The sequence below is a fragment of the Mesoplodon mirus genome (genome assembly GCF_964341445.2).
Source record: "Mesoplodon mirus genome assembly, chromosome: X".
Taxonomy (NCBI): domain Eukaryota; kingdom Metazoa; phylum Chordata; class Mammalia; order Artiodactyla; family Ziphiidae; genus Mesoplodon; species Mesoplodon mirus.
Window position 1 is genome coordinate 103,055,012 of NC_138981.1, and position 27,144 is coordinate 103,082,155.

Consider the following 27,144-nt stretch of genomic DNA (forward strand, 5'->3'; position numbering starts at 1 on the left):
TTCAGCCATGCCTTCATTTTGTTAACAAAAGTGGCCTCCTGTGTGTTTCTATCAAGTCCATTTATAACACCTTCAACATAGAGGAATGATAATTTCTCCCAAGTTCAGTTGGTACGGGTTGGGGAGTGGGCACCATGTAGAGCTAATGGGAGCACTGTCCCGTGGTGTGAGAGTGCAGTTTCTCACCTCACCAGCACCTTCTCTCAATGCCACCTCCCTCAACACAGTAGAGTTCCATTCATAATTTGGATTTTTAAACCAGAAGGTTGTTTTGGTCAATCCAAAATAACCCAAAGAGGGCCTCCCTGGTGGCACAGCGGTTGAGAGTCCGCCTGCCGATGCAGGGGATACGGGTTCGTGCCCCGGTCTGGGAGGATCCCATATGCCGCGGAGCGGCTGGGCCCGTGAGCCATGGCCGCTGGGCCTGCGCATCCGGAGCCTGTGCTCCGCAACGGGAGAGGCCACAACAGTGAGAGGCCCGCATACCGCAAAAAAAAAAAAAGGAAAAAAAAAAAACAAAAAAAACCCCAAAATAACCCAAAGAGCTTGCTAAAGTTACATCAATAAGCAGCTTTTTATAGAAGGACTGAAAGAATTAAATAGAAGGCACAGTAGCACTGTAAAGCTTTTTCAGATCATGGTAATCTTTTTGTGTGTATATACGGAACCCAAACTTTCTTTTTTGTTGTTAAAAATGTCTGATGAGGGCTTCCCTGGTGGCGCAGTGGTTGGGAGTCCGCCTGCCGATGCAGGGGACGCGGGTTCGTGCCCCGGCCTGGGAAGATCCCACATACCGCGGAGCGGCTAGGCCCAGGCCCGTGAGCCATGGCCGCTGAGCCTGCGCGTCCGGAGCCTGTGCTCCGCGGCAGGAGAGGCCACAGCAGTGAGAGGCCCACGTACCACAAAAAAATAAAAATTAAAAAAAAAGAGTCTGATGAACAATACGAAAATCTTTATTTGTCTTCTTTCCCTTTAGTTTTTCTGTATACCATCTCTCGAAAACTGGCCAGAATCTTGTTTTCTCTCTTTCGTCTCTCTTCTTGGTTAAAGGATGCAAGGGCTCTCTTCTCATCAGCACTATAGATCTGGTTCTCTTTTCGCAGTCGCACAGCCTCCATTCGGCGATGCCTGGAAATAATTTTATTTTTGGCTTAATTTCTCAGTAATTATTTTCATAGTGCTTCCTCACTAATCCTTTCTTAATACAGAGTAGTCTATTTAAAAAGCCGACAAATAGAAACTTTCTGTAATGGGTTAGATTTTCAAAAGGTCATTCATTTTATCTGCTGACATGTCCTTTGATTCATTTCTAGTATTCAAATAATGATCTCTGTGGTTCTGTCAATAGGGTGAACGTTATTAATTTCAAATACTAAAGGCCTAAGTCTGGTTCTGTTATTTCCAGTAAAACAACTAGGAACAGGCAAATTATTAAACTTCCTAAGTGATATGTAGACTTGATAGTAGGATAGATAAGATTTAAGTTGTCATCTAGCAGGTGGAACTTCTCCAAAGTTCTAATTTATCATACAACCAAAAGAACCAGGTTTAAATTTACAATTGAATTTTGCGGTGAGTTTTGTGGGTGGATTTAACTTCCTTAGAATTCAGTTGCAGCTCAAAGAAAAGAAAGAAGGGATTTTAGCACAAGGACCAAATCAGTAAAGTATAGGGGTCGAGGCAGAGGGAAACTCTTGCATCATCTTCAAAAGGTCTGCCTATTTAGAAGGAAAACTTTATGAAAACCTGCCTCTTTTATGTATATGTACCCAATCCTACACAATCAATTCAAGATGAAGCTTGAACTATGCCTAGAAAAACAGAGCAAACTGAGTAAGGAGCAGAGGGGAGAATCATTTCAGGTTAGTGTGAAGGTGGGGAGTGGCAGGTGGTAAGTCAAGGAGATGACAATGTATTTAGGTTGCTCAGGGTATAGTGAGTAGTTTATCTGGAACGGAAAGTGCCATGTGAATGATGCTGTAATAAACATCAATGTACACATCTCCTAGTACACGGGAAAGATTCTCTTGGGTATGTAGGTATGGAGTTGCTAGGTCATAAAATATGTGAATGCTCAACTTTCCAAGATAATGTCAGAATGTTTTCCAAAATGGTTGTACCGATTTACACCACCACTGGCAATACTTAAGAGAGCCTGTGGATCCACATCCTCTCAAATGCTTGGAATTGTTAGAACTTTGAACTTTTCTCTACCAAATGGGTGTAAAATGGTATTTCCATATGTTGATTTCCATTTCCAATGATAACAAACATCTTTTTTGTATGTGTAGGCCATATATTTTTTCCTTCTGACAAATGCCTGTTTGTGTCATTTTCCCACTTTTCTTTTGGATTGTTTATAGATATTCTTTAAATACTCTCAATACTAACTATCTGTTGTGTGTATTACAAGATCTTATCCCAGCTTGGAACTTGTCTTTTTACTTATTTTACTTATTTTGTCTTCTGATGAACAAAAGTTCTTATTTTTAACTCAGGCAAATTTATCAATATATTATTTTATAGTTAGTGCATCTTTTTGGTCTTCTTTAAGAAATGCTTCCCCACCCCAAGAAATCTCCTCATATTTTATACTAAGAGTATTAAAGTTGTTTTTGATGTTTAACTCCTGATCTAGCTGCAATGATTTTTAAATATGGTGATACAGGGTTCTACTTTCAGCTTTTTCCATACAGATAAACGATTTTCTTCCTGCTCCATTTATTGCCTAGTTCATTCTTTCCCCACTGATCTGACATACCAGCTCTTTCATGTAACGAAGTTCCACACATGTATGGCTCTGCCCCTGGGCTCTGTATTTTATTCCGTTGAACAGTTCATTTGTTACGCCACTCTTTCCAAAGTGCTGCAAGCTTCATAATAAGCCCTCATATACGGTAGGGCAAATCACCTTCCTGCTCCTCTTCAGAAGTAAGATGGCTATTCTTGGCCCTCTAGTCTAACATATAAATTTTAGAACCATCTTATTACGTTTCATGAAAAATCTCAGTTGTGATTTTGATTGGAACTGCACTGAATCTACAGATTAATTTTGGAAGAACTGACAACTTTACAATATTGCCTTCCTATTCATGAACATGATACCTCTCCATTGATTTAGGTCTTCTTTAATGTCTCTTAATAATGTCTTATAGTTTTCCCTGTAAAGGTCTTGGACATCTTTTGTGAAGATTTATTCCTAAGTCCTTCATATTCTCTGATACTATTATAAATGTTTTCTTTTTATTTAACTGCATTTTCTAGTTCTTTGTTGCTGGTACATAGAAATGCAATTGATTTTTGGGTGTTAACATTATATACAACTATTTGTTAAACCTTTAACTATTTGTTAAACCTTCTGTAACTTATCTGAAGATTCTTTAGGATTTTCTATGTAAAAAATCATATCATTCACAAAAAATGACAGTGTTATATCCTCTGTTCTAATTCTTATGCCTCTAATTTCTTTTTCTTGTCTTATTGGTCCTTAGATATAATGTTTTCAAATATCAGTCCTCAGAATTCCAAGATTCTGGAGATGCTTCAGGGGTTCCACAAATATTTGCCTCCAATTTCACTTAAAAATGTTTACCTACTTTTATATTTACCCACTTTTAAAAGTTTATGAAGTTTTAAAAAATCCAAAATTCAGTTTGATCTGATACCCTATTAGTTCACTCTCCTTGTTCTTCCTGGGACTTTGCTTTCTCTTCCCAATTTTGTATTCCTTTTCTCATGCTAAATCTGATCTCTGCCATAATCCTTTTCTGCTCTTTATTCTCAGAGTCCAGAGAACTAGAGAGTCCATGTTCTCTGACTCCACAGAGAACTAGAGGCAAACTCAGAAAACAGGAAACACTGTCTTATGTAAATGCTTTCCTAACTACCGGAATGCCACATTCCTCGTGGGGCAGTGATAAATAGCTGAATTTAACTATATCCTCCGGAGGATAAACTACCTGTACCAAAATATGGATTAGAAAAGGACACTGAAAAGACTGATTCTTTGAAGTTGGAGACACAGCCGACTTGCATACCTACCTGGAATTTTAGACAACTACATTTATACTAACAAAACCAATATTAAACCAATATTTATACTTTACTTTTCATTAGGAATGGTCACTTAATGAAAATCTGTCACCAAAATATAATTTTGGTAGTGAGAAAGGAAACTGACCTCAATGCCAAGAACATACCTGCTACCACTCATTACGTAACCCGAGCATTCAAATGATGCAATTTCTTCACTTGTCAAGCCAATTTCACCTCTTCGTGGGATACGTTTTCCAGCTTTTACATATTCAGCCATAGCTGCACCTTCACCAGGTAACAGAGCATGGCCATAGCTACAAAGTAATATAGAATTCAGAAATGGTTCATTATAAAAAGTTCATCATCTAAAGAGAGCACAAAAAACCATTTCTCTCAGAGAACAGTAGGAATAACAGTTGCTGGGCAGCATGCTGGGAAGCCCAATGTAAATAACTTAAACTTAACTAGGGAACACTGCACTGTGACCTATATCACTAACCCAGAAATGCAGAGATACTTTGGAAGAATAAAAGAACTGATGTTAGTGAGCATATATTCATGGTTTACAATTATGGATCAATTTTCCCCACAGGTATTGCCTTTATTGCTTCTGCCTCCAGCGAATTCCTTTTACCTTTTTCCCTTTAAAAAAAAAGTAAAGAAATAATATATCTCAAATTAACATATTTATTAGACTTATAACCAATAATAATGCTATACAGTAACGGTTCTCAAATAACTTTCATTCAAGGGGACTTTGAAAACTACCATCGCTTCATTCAATTCACTGAATTCTTCTTGAATAGCTATTAAACTCAAAGCTTGTAATATAAAAATAATCTGTTCTTATGGCACTTACATATTAATAAGGATGATATAACACTAATACAACGTAGAATATGTAACACATTGCACAAAAGAAAGAAAACGCTATGAGGACTAAAGGATTAAAGAGGGGTAGGAGGACTTCCCTGGTGGCGCAGTGGTTAAGAATCCACCTGCCAATGCAGGGGACATGGGTTCGATCCCTGGTCCAGGAAGATCCCACATGCCGTGGGGCAACTAAGCCCATGCACCACAACTACTGAGCCTACGCTCTAGAGCCCATGAGCCACATCTACTGAGCCCGTGTGCCACACTACTGAAGCCAGTACACCTAGAGCCCGTACTCTGCAACAAGGGAAGCCACCGCAATGAGAAGCCCGTGCACAGCAATGAAGAGTGGCCCCTGCTCGCTGCAACTAGAGAAAGCCTGCGTGCAGCAACGAAGACCCAATGCAGCCAAAACAAACAAACAAACAAACAAATAAAAATAAAACAAAGTAATAAATAAATAAATAAAAAATAAAGAGGGGTAGGAATCACACCTACCTGTGGAGGGAAGATATCGGGAATCAGCATATGCCCCCTCCTTTTGAAAAGGGCTTTGAAGAATGTTAAGCATTTTAACAGGAAGAAATTGGGGGTAGTAAAGAAATCAGGGCTGGAGAAAGAAGGGAAGGCACATTGGGGGAGAAATAAGGTGAAAGTGCACAGAGAATACAGGGAAGTTTTAGTTCAGCTCAGTTGGAACCTGGCGTCTAAATAAGGGAGTAGAGGAAGATAAGCTTGGAAGAGGAAGTTAGGACCATACTTTTGGGAAGGTACTTTAGAGATTATAAACACACTCTTACTTACTTCAAAGGTTTATCATCTTGAGAGGCAAGTGTTTTGGGAGCCTCTGGGCCAATCAAATCTGAGGGTTCTTCAGGCTCTGCACAAAAGATGTTCAGAAACATATTCACATTTTGACTAATCAGTTAATTTAATGTTTTATCTGTTCTGAGTCGAAGTCTATCAGAAGAACCTACTTGATCGATCCTTCCAGGGATTCTCCAGAAACTCTTCTTGGGACTCTTTAGAACTTGAATCACTGGAATCTTTTCTGCTCTTCTTAGACTTCTTTTTCTTATATTTCTTCCTGTAATGATTATAATTTGATATAAATTGATTTAATATTCCCACGCTAAAGGGCATCTTATTTTTTTTCAAGGCAATGAAGGACTGACTGAAATGATCTGGATGCTCAGCTAATTCAAACTTATTAGAGAAGAACTTTAATTATAAAAATCTAACTTATTTAACCAAATCATGTTTCACTATAAAAAAAAAGATCCCGGGGCTTCCCTGGTGGCACAGTGGTTAAGAATCTGCCTGCCAATGCAGGGGACACGGGTTTGAGCCCTGGTCCAGGAAGATCCCACATGCCACAGAGCAAGTAAGCCCGTGTGCCACAACCACTGAGCCTGCACTGCAGCGCCCACGCGCCAAAACTACTGAGCCTGTGCTCTAGAGCCTGTGCACCGCAATGAGAGAAGCCACCGCAATAAGCCCACAGGCACTGCAATGAAGAGTAGCCCCTGCTCGCCAAAACTAGAGAAAGCCCGCGCGCAGCAACGAAGACCCAATGCAGCCAAAAATAAATAAATAAATTTATTTAAAAAAAAAAGATCGCTAAGGGAACAATAAAATATAGTTCTCATGTTGTAGAAAGACAGCAGAAATAAAGCAGTTTAAAAAACAGCTCTTGGGTTTCCCTGGTGGCGCAGTGGTTAAGAATCTGCCTGCCGATGCAGGGGACATGGGTTCGAGCCCTGGTCTGGGAAGATCCCACATGCCACGGAGCAACTAAGCCCGTGTGCCACAACTAGTGAGCCTGCGCTCTGGAGCTCGCGAACCACAACTACTGAAGCCCGCGTGCCACAGCTACTGAAGCCCGTGCGCCTAGAGACCGTGCTCCACAACAAGAGAAGCCGCCACAATGAGAAGCCCGCACAGGGCAACAAAGAGTAGCCCCCGCTCACTGCAACTAGAGAAAGTCCGCACACAGCAACAAAGACCCAATGCAGCCAAAAATAAATAAATACATAAAATACATTTATTTAAAAAATTAAAAAAAATAAAAAACAGCTCTTACCAATTTGAACATCAACAATTTTCAGTGTAATGGATTAAAATACATCAAATATGTTCGAATTCTTGGGTTCTTAATGATACTAAAAAACCCCAACTCATTATTTTGAAAACTCATAAAACAAAAAAAGTAAGCAATTATTCTGCCCTTACTATACCAACTATACTTCAGAGTAACCAAGTAGTTAATGAGGGTAGGTTTCTCATATAGAATTATTCTACCTAATACATGAAGAAAGAAAGCCAGAAGTAGACCATCACCACTTGGCAATGATATAAGGGACCTAGACAATGACTACTGATGCCGGTTAATATGACAAAAAGAGACAACCAGACATTATCTGCCTCCTGCTGCAAGTACACAGCACTGCCTATGAAGTATTCCCGCCAGAAACTCAAATCTGAACCTTAACAAGTGTCTAGACCTAACTGTCAATCTACAGGAAATACAAAGGACAGAAAACATGTTAAAAGAACACTGTAAGAATACAACCAGCAAAATCCATACTGCAGGAAACCCTCCAGGGCAAATGATTTTGTTTCTGCTACAAAAAATTTGCAGGAACAAAAAGGGAAGGGGAAGCTATCTATTTAAAGAGATGTAAGAGACATATCAACCAATCACAATTTATGTACATTGTTTGGATCCTAATTTGAATAAACTATACCAAAAACTACTGAGAATTGAATGAACAATTACTGTTAAACATTTTAGGCGGATTAACAGTATTGTACTTTTTTTTTTTTAAAGAATGCCTATCTTTTAGAGAAACTCGCAGCTTTATGGATGAAATGATATCTGGTATTGGTTTCAAAATAATGGGGGGGCGGGCAGCAGAGACTGCCAATGAGTTGATAATTGTTCAAGCTGGGTGATGGTTACATGGAGGTCCATTACACTATTTTATATAATTTTCTATATTTTTGAACTTTTCCATAATAAAAATTAAAGAGAAAAACTGACGATCTGCGTTTCTTCTTCTTTTCCTTTTTCTTGGCTTTCTTTGCTCTCCTTTTTGTATCTTCATCTGCAAATTAAAGCACATTATAATTTAAAAAATTTTTAACTCTAAAACCCCAATACTCTTGAGTAGATAAATATCTTATTACTCTTCCATTTGTTGTTACAGAGAAATTCATTCATTCAAATTCATTCAAACATTCATTTCTACTTGTTAAGAAATGTGCTAGGTATGGGGGGACATAGAAATTAAGTTGCATTTGGTCATATAGGGTATTATTATTAACCTTATTGCATGAGATAATAGTATTGTGGTTAGATACTAAAATGTCCTTATTGTTTAGAGGGGTATACAGAAATATTTAGGGTGGCAGTGTGATATTTGTAATTTACCTTGACTATCTCAACAAAAAAATCCCTATTTGAAGCAAATATGTCAAAATGCTAACAAATGTTAAACCTGAGTGACAAGTACTGTACATGGCATTAATTACACCACTCCCTTTAGTTTTCTCAATGTTTGAGTATTTTCATGATGTGTGTGTTTGGGGGTTTGCTTTCCAGGAGCTCATTCTAGTGGAGGAGACCACAGGGAAAGAGGCAAGTAGAATCTGAGTGAGAGGGAAGCATGGGGTGCTCTGGGCATACAGAGGAGCCTCAAAATCAGGCTGATTTGGGGATAGTGGTTGAGGAACGGTTGACCAGGAAAAGGTGACTCTTAAGCTAGTTCTTTTTAAAATCAGTTTCATTACAAAAGTAATGCATGCCCATCATAGCAATGAGTAAGCCAAGCCGCGTGCAGGGAGAGACCGGCATTGTAGGCAGACAGACTCTCTGTATCAAGCGACAGAGTCAAGAGAAAGGGCGTGCAGTATCAAGAAGATGGAAAGTCATCCTTAGGCCAAAGAGGAAGCTGTAGGAGAGCCACAGGGTATGTGTGGTGCGAGCGATCAATCGGGATCTGACTTTACCCTGAAGGCCATGGAGAACTGCGGAAGGATTTTAAGTAGGGACCGCCATGCTCAGATTTGCGCTTCAAGAAAGCTCAGCCTTCTAGCAGTGAGGAAGAAAGGTGACAGTGAGGGCCAGGAAACCCAGGTGACATCAGAGGAAGGGGTGCCTTAGTGTAACGTGTCCCCAGAGGAGGCACCCTCTGTCAGCCATCAGCCAGGAGAGGGCGCAAAAAGGTGACTTTTTTGTGATATGCCGCCCCACAGGAAGTGTGATACATAAATCAGCTGCTGGCCTGAGTGAGTCTCCTATGGTGTACCTTTTTGAAAATTGCACAAAGGTGCCCATTGAGTGTGAGAATCTCACAAAAAAGCTGCTCCACTGGGCTGAGGCAGCCCCCTGTGGCTTGGTTTGGTACCACACGTCTCACAGACTAACCCCAACTTGGTTCAGTGCCACATGCCTTGTACAGCTACACACAACCAATCTGGAGTCACACGGCTTAGGTTTGAATCCCAACTGTGTGGCCTTGGGTGCGGTACTTATAACCTGTTCTGGGCCTCCATTTCTCCATCTCTAAGATGTGTCCTACAGTGACTGTGTGGATTAAATAGCAATAATGCATATCAAGCACTTATCAGGGTGCCCAACACAAAGTCAGTGAGTGTTCAAAACTCTTGGCTATTATTGTTTTTAAGAACCTTCTTCTAAAATAAGCTTTCAAGAAGTACAACTAGTTTTGAAGCAAGGCTCACAGAAGGATGTTGGCTTTCTTACCACTGGAGTCTGTTTCAGAATCAGAGTCACTGTCACTATCATCAGAATACTTCTTGTGTTTTCTTTTAGATGATTTTTTCTTCCTCCTTTTCTTGGACCTTTCTTTTGAATGATTAGACTTCTTCTTCTTCTTCTTTTCTTCTACATAAAATACAAATAAAAAACTAACTTCTAAAGAAGTATTTCTGAGCATCAATTTTATTGTATTAAAAATACTGAAAAGGAATCGATGACAGGCGATTTGAGTAAAGTCTAATGTTCAACTATTTATAAACGTATTTTTTAAACTTCTCAATAAAAAAGTCCTATATTTAAAAAATACCTTCTGAAGTAGTAGCTGAAGTGGTGCTTTTCTTTGGCTCTTCGTCCTCTACTGGTGTATGTTCATCAGAGCTGAATTTAAAGAAAATTGTAGTAAGAATCAGGAAAGTGATAAAATATGGACCATGGAGTATAAAAATATACACTTAAAATTTTTCAGTAACAAATTGATTGTCCAAGAACCATTCAAAGCCAGCACCGGACTGCTTTTGTAACAGTACAGCTTATCGGCCAACCACCTTCATAATAGTAGAATAATAATTTACATTTGCATAAAGCTTTCGAGTTAACAAAATGCAATTCACACTGAAAGCAGCATGAAGGATTTATATTTTTGAAGAAACCACAGGGCAAATGCAGGGAAACAGGAACCACAAGGAAAGAGGAGAGAAACTGGAGATAAGGAGGCTGAGAGAAGACTTAATAATTTCATTCTACTTGTGGAACAGACATACGGTAGAGCAGCAACTGTTCTGTCTCCCCAGAGCAAGAATCTAACACACTACAGCTATAGAGATTTCATCCTCTTGTAAGAGAATTCTGAAAATGAGTATTATTAACATTCTACAATAGCTTAAAAAGGGAATTTCCATATCACAGTCTTTTCCTCTGAAGATCACATCTGGAATAATTTAGAAATTGCCTAGAAAATTATTTTTAGGATTCCTTTCAACTCTAATTCTTTGAGTATTCTTTCAAAATAAATGTATTTATTTATTTATTTATTTATATTTTTGGCTGTGTTGGGTCTTTGCTGCTGCGCATGGGCTTTCTCTAGTTGCGGCGAGCAGGGGCTACTCTCTGTTGCGGTGCGCGGGCTTCGCATTGCGATGGCTCCCCTTGTTGCAGAGCACAGGCTCTAGGCACGCGGGCTTCAGTTGTTGTGGCTCACAGGCTCTAGAGCGCAGGCTCAGTAGTTGTGGCACCTGGGCTTAGTTGCTCCGCGGTATGTGGGATCTTCTCGGTCCAGGGCTCGAGCCCATGTCCCCTGTATTGGCAGGGAGATTTTTAACCACTGAACCACCAGGAAGCCCTCTTTGAGTATTTTAAAGGCATCTGTTAGAACAAGTTTCAGTATCTCAACATAATACAGACAATATATGACAAGCCCACAGTTAACATCATACCCAATGGTGAAAAGCTAAACAAGACAAGGATGTCCACTCTCACCACTTTTATTCAACATAGTACTGGAAGTCCTAGCCAGAGCAATTAGGCAAGAACAAGAAATAAAAGGCACCCAAATTGGAAAGGAAGAAGTAAAACTGTCATTATTTGCAGATGATATGATATTATATATAGAAAATCCCGAAGACTCTACCAAAAGACTGTCAGCACCAATAAATGAATTCAGTAAAGTTGCAGGATACAAAATCAATCCACAGAAATTCGTTGCATTTCTATACACTAATAACGAATTATCAGAAAATGAAACTAAGAATACAATTCCATCAAAAAGAATAAAATACCTAGAAATAAATTTAACCAAGGAGGTGGAAGACTTATACACTGAAAACTATAAGACATTGATGAAATAAATTGAAGAAGACACAAAGAAATGGATTTTCTATGCTCACAGATTGGAAGAATTAATATTGTTAAAATATCCATACTACCCAAAGCAATCTACAGATTCAATGAAATCCCTACCAAAATTCCAATGGTATTTTTTCACAGAAATAGAACAAACAGTCCTAAAATCTGCATGAAACCACAAAAGACCCTGAACAGCCAAAGCAATCTTGAGCAAGAAGAACAAAGCTCGAGGCAACATGCTCCCTCATTTCAAATTATACTACAAGGCTACAGTAATCAAAACAGTATGGTACTGCCATAAAAACAGACATATAGATCAATGGAACAAAACAGATAGCCCAGAAATAAATCCATGTATATATGGTCAATTAATTTATGACAAAGGAGCCAATAATATACAATGAGGAAAGGACAGTCTGTTCAATAAATGGTGCTGGGAAAACTGGATAGCTACATGCAAAAGAATGAAATGGACCACTATCTTACACCATTACACAAAAATTAACTCAAAATGGATTAAAGACTTGAATGTAAAACCTGAAACTATAAAACTCCTAGAAGAAAACATAGGTGGTAAGCTCCTTGACATAGGTCTTGGCAATGCTTTTTTGGATTTGACACCAAAAGTAATGGTAACAAAAGCAAAAATCAGTAAGTGTGACTGTATCAAACTAAAAAGCTTCCGCACAGCAAAGGAAACCATCAACAAAATGAAAAGGCAACCCACTGAATGGGAGAAAATATTTGCAAGTCATATCTGATGAGGGGTTAATATCCAAAATATATAAAGAACTCATACAATTCAATAGCAAACAAACAAAAAATGTGATTTAAAAATAGGCAGAGGATCTGAATAGACATTTTTCCAAAGAAGACACACAGATGGCCAACAGATACATAAAAAGATGCTCAACATCACTAGTGATCAGGGAAATGCAAATCAAAACCAAAACGAAATATCACTTCACACCTGTTAGGATGAATATTGTCAAAGAGATAGGAGATAACAAGCGTTGGGTGAGGATGTGGAGAAGAGGGAACACTTGTACCCTGTTAGTGGGAATATAAATTGGTACAGCCATTATAGAATCCAGTATGGAGGTTCTTCAAAAAATTAAAAATTGAACTACCATATAATCCAACAATTCCAATTCCATCTGGATATATATCTGAAGGAAATAAAATCAGTATCTCAAAGAGATATCTGCATTCTCATGCTCACTGTGGCATTATTTACAATAGCTAAGATATAGAAACAACCAAATATCCATGAACAGATGAATGGATAAAAAAGAACTGTGAGAAATACACACGCACACACACACACACACACATACCCCACAGTAGAATATTATTCATCCTTAAAAAAGAAAGAATCTTGCCATTTTAGACAACATGGATGGACTGTGAGGGCATTTGCTAAATGAAATAAGTCAGAAAGAGAAAGACAAATATCATATGATCTCACTTATATGTGAACTCTAAAAACCAAAAAACAAAAAACCACCAAGCTTGCAGATACAGAGAACAGAATGATGGTTGCCAGAGGGTGGGGCATGGGTAAAATGTGTGAAGGGTATAAAAAAGTACAAACTTCCAGTTATAAAATAAATAAGTCCTGGGGATGTAATGTATAGCATGGCGACTACAGTTAATAATACTGGGGCTTCCCTGGTGGCGCAGTGGTCAAGAATCCGTCTGCCAATGCAGAGGACACGGGTTCGAGCCCTGGTCCGGGAAGATCCCACGTGCCGCGGAGCAACTAAACCCATGTGCCACAACTACTAAGCCTGAACTCTAGAACCTGTGAGTCGCAACTACTGAAGCCTGCACACTTAGAGCCCATGCTCCGCAACAAGAGAAGCAATGAGAAGCCCATGCACCGCAACAAAGAGTAGCCCCCGCTCGCCGCAACTAGAGAAAGCCCGCGAGCAGCGAAAAAGACCCAACTCAGCCAAAAATAAAAATAAAATAATAATAATAATACTGTATTGCATATTTGAAAGTTGCTAAGAAAGTAAATCTTAGAAGTTCTCATCACAAGAAAAAATATTTTATAACTATGTATGGTAATGGATGTTAACTAGACTTATTGTGGTGAATGTTTTGCAATATATACAAATATCAAATCATTAAGTTGTATGCCTGAAACTAATATTGTATGTCAATTATACCTCAATAAAAAAATAACAGGTGGTGGGAAAAAAATAATTTTTTTAAGAAGAAAAAAGAACTTTCAGATAATAATGCTTTATCACCCTGTTACAAATAACAGGTTTACCTGTCAAGCACATTGTCTCAATTCAATCTAAAGAAAACACAGAGATAAAGGAGAGGGAAGAAGCAGCTTATGAACAGCACCAAAGAGAAAAAAAAATGGGCAAAAAGAAAAAGCATTAGGCCTTCAACAATACTGTATGCAGGGAACTAAACAAACCCATATCAGTATATTCATTTAAAAAAACGCTTTTTAATGCTAATGTCTGACATTCAATCAGTTACTGGATTGAGAAAAAATAATTCAAAATAATATAAATGTGTTTGTTTCAACACTGAACCCTTCTATGAATAGGAAATTAGCACCTCATGAATTACAACTTAAAGAGAACAATTAGCATGCTAAAATCCACTAGGAGCATGTTTTAATCCTTAGGTATGTCCAATGTTTTTAAAACTTAAGGAGTAGAATAGCATAAATCACAAGAGAAAAAAAAGAGCTGTAGTTAAAGTTCTTAACAAAAAATTTGACAATAGACTCTGGATTTAAACAAATGTTGCATTTAAAATATATATTTTTAAATCACTTACTCTGGTTCTGGATTCTTTGGAGAAAGTCCCCATACTTCAGGAGCTCCCAATTCTCCAATCCTCTCTCTCTCACTTAATCTCCTAGAAGAGATAAGCAGTTAAATTATAACTCCATGGCTAAACTGTATCCTAAATATACAATAAAAGTCAAAGGAGTCCAGTTAAGTTCCATTTTCCCTTTACAGTTTAAACTTTAAACTAATAAAAACTTGGTTTAAATGAAAACTCAACACTTAGGATCTGATGTTCTGACAGTCCTATCAAATGGTACAGACTACAGACAGCCTGACAGGCGGGGCCAGAAATTCAGCCTGGGAGGCTGTCGAATGTGTCCCTTCTGCCACATGCACGACAGAGCTCCTAACTGCTCCTTTCACCTTCTGCAATATGTGACAGAGACAGTCTTACATCTGGAAATAACTTCATTTGTTTATGTATCCTTATGAAAGTGAAGAGAATTCTCTACTTTTGATAAGGTCAAACCTTCTGTTTTCAGAAACTCAGGAAGTAATGAAGAAAATAACAACAAAGCATTAGAAGTAGAAAATAAAAGGAGCTCTGAAAGTGAAAGAAAAGTTTTATTTGACAAAAACTGTACTCAATGAGATACAGCACTTGTTTTCTCTGTTTTCCCTTTAATTCCTTTTTCAAAAAGGAGTAAATCCTCTACCTACTCTTGGAAGACACAAAATTTTTTGTTTTTCTTGTGTTTGTGATTTCTTCTTTTAATTTTTGATATTACTTATAAACACACACACAAAACACAAAAAAACTAAGGCTTAATTCCTCAAAGTTTAGCTGCTGTGATGCCACTTGTTTAAAAAAAAACCTTACAAAATAAATATAATTGGTTTGATTTATTAAAAATAAATTAGTTTTCTTCTTTATTCAGGGTAAAAGGTGTAATCATGCAGAGTCAGACTCAGGTTTCCCACTTGAAGTAACATGGACCTGGAGTCTGTCATACAGAGTAAAGTAAGTCAGAAAGAGAAAAACAAATACCGTATGCTAACACATATATATGGAATCTAAAAACAAACAAACAAAAAGAATGGTCATGAAGAACCTAGGGGCAGGACAGGAACAAAGACGCAGACCTTCTGGAGAATGGACTTGAGGACATGGGGAGGGGGAAGGGTAAGCTGGGACAAAGTGAGAGAGTGGCATGGACATATACACACTACCAAATGTAAAATAGATAGCTAGTGGGAAGCAGCTGCATAGCACAGGGAGATCAGCTCAGTGCTTTGTGACCACCTAGAGGGGTGGGATGGGGGGGTGGGATAGGGAGGGTGGGAGGGAGATGCAAGAGGGAGGAGATATGGGGATATATGTATATGTATAGCTGATTCACTTTGTTATAAAGCAGAAGCTAACACACCATTGTAAAGCAATTATACTCCAATAAAGATTAAAAAAAAATCTAATGGGGACATACTTATAGACAAACTTTGAATATATACATATAGGACAAAGAATGCCTGACAGGCTGAAAAAAGCAAGCAGTCAAGTTCTTATCCCTCCCGCCACCTGACTTCATCTGTACTCTTAGGATAAATTATTTATCTTCTAAATGTACAAATGCAAATTTCATCCAAGGAATTCTGACATCTTTTGGTGAGGAATGTCTAATAAGAAAACTGGATGCTTTTTGATCGACACAGCCTGGGGGTAACTTTCTGGAAATTCTAATTTGGAAAAGTAGGTCTCCAACCTAACTCAGGACTGTTTTTACTGTTTCTGCTTCCATGCCCAAAACACTAACAGCTAACACTTAAGGACTATTTATTATGTTCCAGGCACTAAGTCATTACAACTCTTAAAAAGCTTTTGTGCTATTTTATCCCCTTTTAAATGGTGAAGAAATGAAACTCAGAGAGGTTAAGTGACTTGCCCAAGGTCACACAACTATTAAGCAGCAAAGGATGGCTTCAAACTCAGGCAGTCTGATTCTGGAGCCTGTCCTCTTCATCACTACGTTTTATTACCTCCCACTCCTGGAAGAAAAAGATTCATGAAGACATCTCTCACCTGTTGGAACCTTAACCTGCTCCTAAATGCCTGTTATACTTTTTAATTTCCTGGTTTTTAAAAAACACATACAGTATGGTAAAGCACTCAGTACGGTAACTGATACACAATTTAACAAGCAATAAGTGTTAGATATTAAGACTTACAAAGCATATAATAACTATATATGAAGTATAACTTTAAAAATTGTGAATCACTATATTGTACACCTGTAACTTAAAACACTGTACATCAACTATAATTCAATTTTTAAAAAGTAAAAAAAAATTTTTAAACTTACAAAGCAATAATTATAACCCTTTTCCTCTCTCCTTCTTAAACTATTCATTCTCCACTCCAATACTCAGTCTCATTAGAGGAGATCTGATCTCACCCTGACCTCATTTCTCATGGTCAAGACTGAGACCACTTAACAAGATCTTTCTCAGTGTAGTCCAATCTACAGTTTAGCAGATCACTTTTCCTACATTTATTCAAACATCTTGTTTCAGAGGTTTTCCTCCCCTCCAATTTAAACCTTAATCTCAACCCTTCCCAAATCGCTACAAAACAATTCCACTCACTTACCCTATCATCTCAAACCTGTTTGATCATTCAACAAGCAATGGTTGCGCGCCTACAAAGTGCTAGGCACTGTGAATTTTGTGATCAATAAAACCGGGCTCCTCCCTTCCATGAGCTCAGTCTAGTGGGGAATAAAACATGCTCACGAATGATAACGACACACCAAGTAAACGCTATAATTCCAGTACGTCTGAGGCTCTTGGCCATGTCCGCTACAAGCCAGGAGGCAGGAGGGGGTTGAGGGAGACCAGGGCACTAGATGAAGGGGCCCGGGTTTGAGTGAAAACCTAGGGCAGAAAAGGCGAATAAGCTGTTATCGTGGGTGGACTAAAGGAAGGGATGAAAATGGGCGCAAGTCAGGGAGAGAGAGCGAAATGGGTATAGTCGGGAGCAAGATGAACGATAAATCGGACACTGAAGGCTGGTGGCTCACGAAAGATAAGGTGCGTTCGTTTCACTCACTTCTGCCGCAGGCTCTCTTCCCTCTCCTTGTCCAGGAGGCTAGGCCATGGCTTGTCGCTCCCGTAGGGGCGTGAGTAGCCGCCATAATAGGCGGACGAGGAGGCAGAAGCGAAAGGGGCGCCCCGCGGCGCGGAGGGCCGCTCTCGAGAGCGTGACCGCGAACGGGAGCGGTAGGACTGGTTTCGGGAGCCTTGGCTGGGGCCATTCAGTTGATGGCTAAGGCCATTCCGGTCCCCGGACCGAGAGCAAGAGTGCGAGCGAGAGCGGCGGCCCCGCGGGGAGCGAGAGGATCTGCTGGGCTTAGGGCTCTTCGACGAACTGCGACGCTTCACCCCGGAGCCCGAGGCCTCCCGCTCCGAGCTGCGGGAGCCAGACACCGGAGCCATAGCTGTTGCTGGGTCCCCGAAGCCGAGGGAGAAGGGGGCGCTCTCGCGAGCTGGGAAGATCTCCGTCGCCTTGGCTACCAGGACCAGCAACCACGACACCACCCGAGCCCGAGAAAACGTTGTAAACAGTTCCGAGTACGTCGACAAATTCCTTCCCCGGACCTAGGCGGTCCTGCCAATGGGACGGGATGTGTGTATCCGTATAAAGAAGCCGGTGGGGCAACCAGGTCGGCTCATCCTTCGGGTTCCGAGTGAGGCTGCTCAAGTTTAAGCTCTACTGGAGACCTTGTACTTTTTTTTTTTTTTTTTTTTTTTTTTTGCGGTACGCGGGCCTCTCACTGCTGCGGCTTCTCCCGTTGCGGAGCACAGGCTCCGGACACGCAGGCTCAGCGGCCATGGCTCACCGGCCCAGCCGCTCCGCGGCACGTGGGATCCTCCCGGACCGGGGCACGAACCCGCGTCCCCTGCATCGGCGGGCGGACCTTCAACCACTGCGCCACCAGGGAAGCCCGAGACTGTACTTTTTTCAGCTTTGAGTTGAAATAGTTGAAGGGAAGGACGACAGGCCACAGGACACGTGTCACTGAGCGGCCGTATGAACAATAACTACGTTGTAACTAAGTAAATAAATAAATGTGTCTATGTATGTATGTATGAGTGCGCGGGCACGAGCACGCGCGCACACACATACACACACACACACTTTTTTTTTCTTTACAATTCCAAGTAAATTAAAGGGGGTTTATCTAAATTGGTGGAGAGCTACAATGTCTAAGCCCCATATTGCCCAGTTAGCTTAGAGGTCACAAATTCTGTATTACTCATTTGAGCCTGTTAACATTCCAGTTAGGTTCGCAGCACAGAGGAAAACTGTATATTTATCCCTCAGCCACCCATCGCCACCGATGTGCTCCAGAAAAAGGAATTTATAACCCTCTCCTTGTCTAGCTCCTTAAACTAGTCCCATAATATGTGAGGACAAAAAAAAAATGTTGCTTGCCATACCAATAAACTAGGAACGTTGCCCTCCCTCAAGCCACCAGCCACTGCAGCCGCCTTGACCCCCACACCCTACCCCTGAGGGGAATTCAGGGTGTTGAAAAAACAGGATAGTGGCCCTAGATAGGGAAGATGCATATCTAAGGAATAATTGCAATGAGCCCAGACTTTGGCATCTTTCCATACAGAGAAAAGCACTAAAGTCATTAACTTGAGATGTCTGGTTGTTTTGTGATTAGCAGTAATCTTTTGATGTTCAACTACAGGTTTTTTGTTTTTGTTTTTCAGCAAAAACTCCTATATATCGTGGCTCCTCCTTTACCACTTCAGAACAGTTCCTCAGAGCTGAGAGGCTGTCTCCCAGGCTATAGTCCTCAGTAGGGTCCCCAAATGAAACATAACTGGCAACTTTTAGGTTGTGTGTTTTTCTTCAGTCGATATATACTAGCTCAGCAATACATGGTTAATGGTCATTATTTCTCTTCATTTTATACTGTTTTAAATGAAAGAGCATTAAAACACAAATTATACTAATTTTTAAGATTTATTTTTTAAAATTTTATTGACATATAGTTGATTTATAATATTATATTAGTTGTATCTCATGGTTTTGATTTGCATTTCTCTGATGATTATCGATGTTGAGCATCTTTTCATGTGCCTGTTGGCCATCTGTAGGTGTTCTTTGAAAAAATGTCTATTCAGGTCCTCTGCCCATTTTCTAAAAAAATTATTTATTTAATTTATTTATTTTTGGCTGCATTGGGTCCTCATTGCTGTGCAGGCTTTCTCTAGTTGTGGCGAGCGGGGGCTACTCTTCGTTGTGGTGCCTGTGCTGCTCACTGCAGTGGCTTCTCTTGTTGCAGAGCACGGGCTCTAGGTGCGCGGGCTTCAGTAGTTGTGGCTCATGGACTTCAGTAGTTGTGGCGCACGGGCTTCAGTAGTTGTGGTGCACGGGCGTAGTTGCTTGGCAGCATGTGGGGTCTTCCTGGACTAGGGCTCGAATCCATGTCCCCTGCATTGGCAGGCAGAATCTTAACAACTGCGCCACCAGGGAAGCCCCCCTCTGCCCATTTTAAAATCAGGTTGTTTGTTTCTTTGATATTGAGTTGTATGTGCTGTTTATATATTTTGGATATTAACCCCTTATTGGTCATATAATTTTCAAATGTTTTCTTCCATTCAGTAGGTTGTCTTTTCATTTTGTTGATGGTTTCCTTTCTATTGACCTTAATTTTTGAAGGCAGAATGAGTTTGCTCTGGAAATTATTTTTTAAAAATTATTTCCAGCTGTAAAGTACATTTAATGGTAGGAAATCAATAATGATGATAGTAATGGACACCATTATATTGAGCTCATTCTATGTGCACAGCACTTTACATGTACTATCTGTATTCCACATAACAACCAGGGTTAATATTCTACATTTCAAATGTTTTTAATAAATGAGTCTCAGAGAGACAAATGTGCCATAAATCAAGTAAATGGCAGAGCTGAGGTGCAAACCAAGATATCTAAAAAGTCCAGATTCTTAGATGTCAATGAAAGGTGGTAGAACATTTTTCCCTTTTCTAATCTCAGTCAATCTCTCTTCCACCCTCCGTGTCTTCTTCTGTCCTGTACTCAGTTCCTTGCCCTGCCCCTCACCTGCCACTGCTGTGGGAATTCTGAATCCAGTCTATCAGTAGTTAGATGGCCTCTGGGGTTTTCCTCTTAAGAAGTAACCTATCAGACCATGAAAACTAATGCCATTGATTATTGGAAATCTCCTTCTTTTGGAATTTAAGAGAAAGATGTACAATATAATGTTAAATGGAAAAAGCGGACCACACTACTGGATATCTTCCATGTAAATACAATTAGCCATGGGGTGAGGACCAATAACTGAATTGAGTAAGAGAAGTTATGTTATTTGGGATGGGGATTTAGGGAAATTTCTAATAAGCCAGTTTTCAGTGGAAAACCTATGCCTAACTTTTGTGACACCTGGCTGTACACTTTCACATCAATTGCCTGTAAAAGCCAACTTCGGAACAGTGCTTGGTCTACCTGCCCAATGGCTGGTAGGCATGCATTTTAGTTCCAATGAGAAATCCTAACCCTACACCTCTGATTTGCATGTTACACTTATTGCTCAGCTTCCTTGGAGCAGCCTGTTTTTTTTTTCGTTGTTGTTGGTTTTTTAAAATAAATTTTATTTTTGGCTGCGTTGGGTCTTCATTGCAGCGCGCGGGCTTCTCATTGCAGTGGCTTCTCTTGTGGCGGAGCACGGCGCGCAGGCTTCAGTAGTTGTGGTGCATGGGCTTAGTTGCTCTGCGGCATGTGGGATCTGCCCGGGCCAGGGCTCGAACCCGTGTCCCCTGCATTGGCAGGCAGATTCTTAACCACTGCTCCACCAGGGAAGCCCAGCCTGTGTTTTTTGACTAGGAAGTGAGGAGGAAGCCAGAACACACAGGGAGGTGTAGGTAGTGAATAGAGTCAGGCAGATGTTGAGTCCTGTGGAAGCCCAGCCCAGCCAAGACAAGGAATCATTCACACTCACATTGATTCGTTCTTTACAGGAGTTAAATCATTTGTGTGTTATGGGCTATGAGGGCATTCGGCTTTCATTAACTACTTCTCTTTGTAATCCAGTTGCCTGGACAGGTTCATCACTACCACCCAGAGCACCAAGGCTGGGATCTGGGTTGTGGAAATGAGGGTTGAGGTGGTAGAAGTTAGGGGGACTCTTTTGTAGTCTGTGTCCATTTGAATTTGTAGGTGCTTTCCAATTATACCAACGATTGTTTAAGAAGTTCCAAGACTAAAAGTTTTAAATTACTAATCTGTTTTGAAAGGATTTACAGGCTCAAAATCTGAACTACATACTTGAAAATTTTTTTCTTCCCAAATACTTCTTGGTTGATACATACTTGTGGTCTCTAGTAACTCTGCTATGGTGCCAGCTTTGTCAGTCCCTCTAACACCAGGATTTCTTCTCTGATAATGAATTGATGCTCCATTTATAGGAAGGAGTTTGATCATATTAGGCCTCTAGATGTATGGGAAATTTATCAAACTCTTGGGTCAGCTAATATGAATTTCACATTGGAAAACTGTGCCGTAAATGGACAATTATTTCTAGCTTACCCTCACTGGGAGGAGCTATGTCTGCCAACAGGTAGAAAAGCAGCTGGAGTTTATGGGAGTGTTCTAATGGCCCAAATTAACACAGGATGAAATGGAATGATGTGACCATTGCAGGATATATTTGAGCTAAAGTGTCTGTGTGTGTGTATTCAAAAGATAGAGGAAAGAATGAATAATGCACTGCACAGAGCATGGCTTGGATGGAGAATTTGAGTGTTTTGCTGCCCACCAGGCCCCTAGTGGAATAAGATGTTGACCAGCTTTGCTAGAGGCTAGTGTTGAGCGTGGGAAAACTCATCCTCAATGTCTGAGAAGGGTGGAGACTGAGGAAGCCGCAAAAATTGGCAAATAACTCAGATCCTGAAGCACAGCCAATGGTTGTGGTATCACAGATTCCAAATAAAATTAAACAACTATCAATTCACATCTCTCTGTGAAAGAGGAGAAAAGGGAAAGACGGTTGAATACAGAGGCAAAGAAGATACAGCCCTCCACTCCTGCATTGCTTAATTCCAATTTACTAATGTCTTTATTTGTGGCATTTAAGGTATAAAACTTTGGTTGTGATGATATTAAAAGATAAATGTGCTGCACATTTGCTATTCCTTTAAGGGCAAATGTTAAATATGGTGTTTGATTTCCTCGGGCTGCCGTCTTCTTTTCTTCTTTCCTTTTCCTTCTCCACATCTCCCTTCCTCCTTCCTTTGCTTTAAAAATGAAAGAACACGGGTTTCCCAGAATGAGGTTTTGCAAAATTTAACCAACAGCACACGAAGTACTTTTATATCTATTATCAGATAAACTACACCAAGAATCCTAAAATCCAAAATAGGCACATCTTGAAAACATTGGATTCAAACAAGTGGAGATGCTAGCAATATTCACGCTTTGATCTTGTCTTGCTTTTTAAAAAAATTAGTAGACTTTATTTTTTTTAGATGGTTTGCAGCAAAATTGAGCAGAAAGTACAGACAGTTCTCATACACTCCCCCTCCACCCTAGCTAGCTCCCTGCCCCCCACAGTTTCCTCTATTATTAACATTTTGCATTGGTATATTTGTTACAATTGATGAACCACATTCATGCATTGTAATTAACAAAAACCTGTTGTTTACCTTAGGGTTCACTTCTTTGTGTCTTGATTCCTATGGATTTTGTCAAATGCTTAAGGTCAAATGTGTCTACCATTACAGTATCATACAGAATAGTTTCACTGCCCTAAAACCCGCCTGTGCTCCACCTATACATTCTTACTCTTCTGCTCTCTTCCCCTTCCCTCACCCCTGGCAACCTCTGAAATTTTTACTGTCCCTACAGTTGTACCTTTTCCAGATTGTCATATTGTTGGAATCAGACTGGCTTCTTCCACTTAGCAATATGTATTTAAAGTTCTTCCATGTCGGGACTTCCCTTGTGGTCCAATGGTTAAGACTCCGTGCTCCCAATGCAGGAGGCCCGGGTTCGATCCCTGATCAGGGAACTAGATCCCGCATGCTGCAACCAAGAGCCTGCATGCTGCGACTAAGAGATCCCGCTATGCCGCAACTAAGACCCGGCACAGCCAAATAAATAAATAAATATTAAAAAAAATAAAGTTCCTCCATGTCTTTTCATGGCTTGGTAGCTCATTTCTTTTTTCTTTTTTAGAATTTAAATTTACTTTTTTTAAAATTAATTTTTATTGGAGTATAGTTGATTTACAATGTTGTGTTAGTTTCTGCTGTACAGCAAAGTGAATCACTTATATTGATACGTATACATATATCCACTCTTTTTTAGATTCTTTTCCCGTATAGATCATTACAGAGTATTGAGTAGAGTTCCCTGTGCTATACAGTAGGTCCTAGTTGGTTATCTATTTTATATATAGTAGTGTATATGTCAATCCCAATCTCCCAATTTATCCCTCCCCCACTTTCCCCCTTTGGTAAGCATAAGTTTGTTTTCTACATCTGTGACTCTATTTCTGTTTTGTAAATAAGTTCATCTGTACCATTTTTTTTAGATTCCACATATAAGCAATATCATATGATATTTGTCTTTGTCTGACTTATTTCACTCAGTATGACAATCTCTAGGTCCATCCATGTCGCTGCAAATGGCATTATTTCGTTCTTTTTTATGGCTAAAATAGTCCACTGTATATATGTACCACATCTTCTTTATCCATTAATCCGTCGAAGGACATTTAGGTTGATTCCATGTCCTGGCTATTGTAAACAGTGCTGCAATGAACATTGGGGTAAATGCATTTTTCGAATTATGGTTTTCTCTGTATATATGCCCAGGAGTAAGATTGCTGGATCATATGGTAGCTCTATTTTTAGTTTTTTAGGGAACCTCCATACTGTTCTCCATAGTGGCTGTACCAATTTACATTCCCACCAACAGTGTAGGAGGGTAGCTCATTTCATTTTATCACTGAATAATATCCCATTGTATGGATGTACCATAGTTTATCTACTCACCTATTGAAGGGCATCTTGGTTGCTTCCAGGTTTTGGTGATTATGAATAGCTATTACACACATTCAAGAGAAATGTTTTTGTGTAGACATTAATTGTCAACTTACTTGGATAAATATCTAGGGGTGGGATTGTTGGATCGTATGGTAAGAGTATGTTTAGTTTTGTAAGAAACTGCCAAATTGTCTTCCAATGTAGCTGAACCATTTTGCATGGCCACCGGCAATGAATTAGAGTTCCTGTTGCTGCACATCTTTGCCAGCATTTGGTGTTGTCAGTGTTTTGGATTTTAGCCATTCTAATAGGTGTGTAGTGAAATTTTGTTTTAATTTTCAATTTCCAAATTACTAATGATATTGAGCATCTTTTCATATTATTTGCCAACTTTTTATATTCTTTGGTGAGTTATCTGTTCAAACATTTTGCCCACTTTTAAATAGCATTGTTTGTTTTGTTGAGTTTTAAGAGTTCCTTGTATATTGTGAATACAAGTCTTTTATCTGATATGTGTTTTGCAAACATGTTCTTCCTGTCTGTGGCTTGTCTTTTCATTCTCTTAACAATGTTTGCAGGGCACACATTTTTTATTCTAATGAAGTGCAAGTTACCAGTTTTTCTTCATGGATTGTGCTGTTTGTGTTGTATCTAAAAACCCATTGCCAAACCTGAGGTTACCTAGATTTTTCTCCTATATTATCTTCTAGAAGTGAAAGATGTGAGATTTGTTTTTTTGTTTGTTTGGAATGTGAATGTCTAGTTGTTCCAGCACCAGTTGTTTCTTTCTCCATTGTAATATCTTTGTTCCTTTGTCAAAGATCAGTTGACTATATTTATGTGAGTCTATTTTTGAACTCTCTATTCTGTTTCATTCATCTATTTGTTTATGCATTTGGCAGTACCACACTGTCTTGATTACAGTAGCTTTATAGTGAGTCTTGAAGTTGGTAGTGTCAGTCTTCTGGCTTTGTTCTTCTTCAGTATTAATTTGACTATTCTGGGTCTTTTGCCTTTACATATAAACTTTAGGATCAGTTTGTCAATTTCCACAAAGTAACTTGCTGGAATTTTGATTGGGATTATGTTCAATCTATAGATCTAGTTGGGAAGAACTGACATCTTAACAAAATCAGGTCTTCCTATCCATGAACGTAGAATATCTCTCCATTTATTCAGATCTTTTGATTTGTTACATCAGAGTTTTATAGTTTTCCATATATAGATATTGAGATATTGCACATATTTTGTTAGGTTTATACATAAGTATCTCAGTTTTGGCATGCTAATATAAATGGTGTGTCTTTAATTTCAAATTCCAATTGCTAATTGCTGGTATATAGGAAAATGATTGAATGTGTCCTGCAATCTTGCTATAATCATTTATTGGTTCCAGGAGGGTTGTTTTTTTTGTCAATTCCTTGGGAATTTCTACCTAGACAGTCATGTCATCTGAGGACAAAGACAGTTTTATTTCTTCCCTCCCTATCCCTATACCTATTTTTTTTTAAATAACAGTGAACTTTTAAAAATAATTAGTTAATTTATTTATGGCTGTGTTGGGTCTTCATTGCTGTGCGCGGGCTTTCTCTAGTTGCAGCGAGCGGGGGCTACTCTTCGTTGCGGTGCGTGGGCTTCTCATTGCGGTGGCTTCTCTTGTTGCGGAGCACGGGCTCTAGGCACGCTGGCCTCAGTAGTTGTGGCACGTGGGATCTAGGGCGCAGGCTCAGTAGTTGTGGCACACAGGCTTACTTGCTCCACGGGATGTGGGATCTTCCTGGACCAGGGCTTGAACCCCTGTATCCTGCATTGGCAGGTGGATTCTTAACGACTGTGGCACCAGGGAAGCCCCCTATACCTTTTATTTCACTTTGTCTTAGTGCATTACCTAGGACTTCCAGTATGTTCTTCAATAGGAGTGGTTAGAGGGGACATTCTTGCTTTGTTTCTGATCTCAAGGTGAAAGCACCTAGTTTCTCACCATTATGATGATAGCTGTTAGTTTTTTTATACATGTCCTTTATTGTGTTAAGGAACTTCCCCTCTATTCCTAGTTTGTTGAGAGTATTTTTTTTTCTTGGCCGCCCCGTGCAGCTTGTGAGATCTTAGTTCCCCAACCAGGGATCGAACCCAGGCCCACGGCAGTGAAAGCACCAAGTCCTAACCACTGAACAGTCAGGGAATTCCCTGTTGAGAGTGTTTAGCATGAATTGGTGTTGGATTTTGTCAAATGCTTTTTCTGCATCTGTTGATATGAATATGTGATTTTTCTTTAGCCTCAAAAGTCAACAATTGACTTTTGAGTGTGAAACAGCTTTGCATACCTGGGATAAATCCCACTTGGTCATCATGTATTGAATATAAATCTTTTCATATATTGTTGAATTTGATCTGCTAATATTTTGTTGAATATTTTTACATCTATATTCATGAGAGATATTGGTCTTCAGTTTTCCTTTCTTGTAATGTATTGTCTGGTTTTGGTATTAGGGTAATGCTTACCTCATAGAATGAGTTAGGAAACTTTCCCTCTCCTTCTATTTTGTAGACCAGATTGAAGAGAATTGGTATCATTTCTTTTTTTTTTTTTTTTTTTTTTGCGGTATGCGGGCCTCTCACCATTGTGGCCTCTCCCATTGTGGAGCACAGGCTCTGGACGCGCAGGCTCAGCAGCCATGGCTCACGGGCCTAGCCACTCCGTGGCATGTGGGATCCTCCTGGATTGGGGCACGAACCCACGTCCCCTGCATCGGCAGGCGGACCCTCAACCAC

The 27,144-nt window shown here is 39.7% G+C and overlaps 1 protein-coding gene across 2 annotated transcripts; it reads right to left on the bottom strand.

Annotated features, from left to right (window-relative positions):
* Positions 1 to 566: 566 nt before the first annotated feature.
* On the bottom strand, positions 567 to 17,936 carry NKAP (NFKB activating protein). 2 transcript variants are annotated; one of them, XM_082610850.1, is made up of 9 exons: positions 17,399 to 17,936; positions 14,342 to 14,422; positions 9,999 to 10,069; positions 9,677 to 9,817; positions 7,952 to 8,015; positions 5,886 to 5,995; positions 5,713 to 5,788; positions 4,200 to 4,349; positions 567 to 1,128 (listed from the first exon to the last, which is right to left on the bottom strand). In XM_082610850.1, exons 1-9 carry the CDS (start codon positions 17,782 to 17,784, stop codon positions 954 to 956), a joined length of 1,254 nt encoding a protein of 417 aa, XP_082466976.1. In that variant the 5' UTR covers positions 17,785 to 17,936; the 3' UTR covers positions 567 to 953. The 2 variants fall into 2 exon arrangements, with proteins under 2 accessions (XP_082466976.1, XP_082466977.1); XM_082610851.1 differs by having other exon boundaries at positions 568 to 1,128; positions 9,677 to 9,814.
* Positions 17,937 to 27,144: the final 9,208 nt, after the last annotated feature.

What these genes read in the sequence shown, in the direction of transcription:
- NKAP (XM_082610850.1), bottom strand. Translation starts at nt 17,784, where the DNA reads ATGGCTCCGGTGTCTGGCTCCCGCAGCTCGGAGCGGGAGGCCTCGGGC. An exon ending in TTCAGCTACTACTTCAGAAG is followed by an intron (nt 9,818 to 9,998) that starts GTATTTTTTAAA and finishes TATTTTATGTAG; the next exon opens with AAGAAAAGAAGAAGAAGAAG. An exon ending in TACGTAATGAGTGGTAGCAG is followed by an intron (nt 1,129 to 4,199) that starts GTATGTTCTTGG and finishes AATTATTTCCAG; the next exon opens with GCATCGCCGAATGGAGGCTG.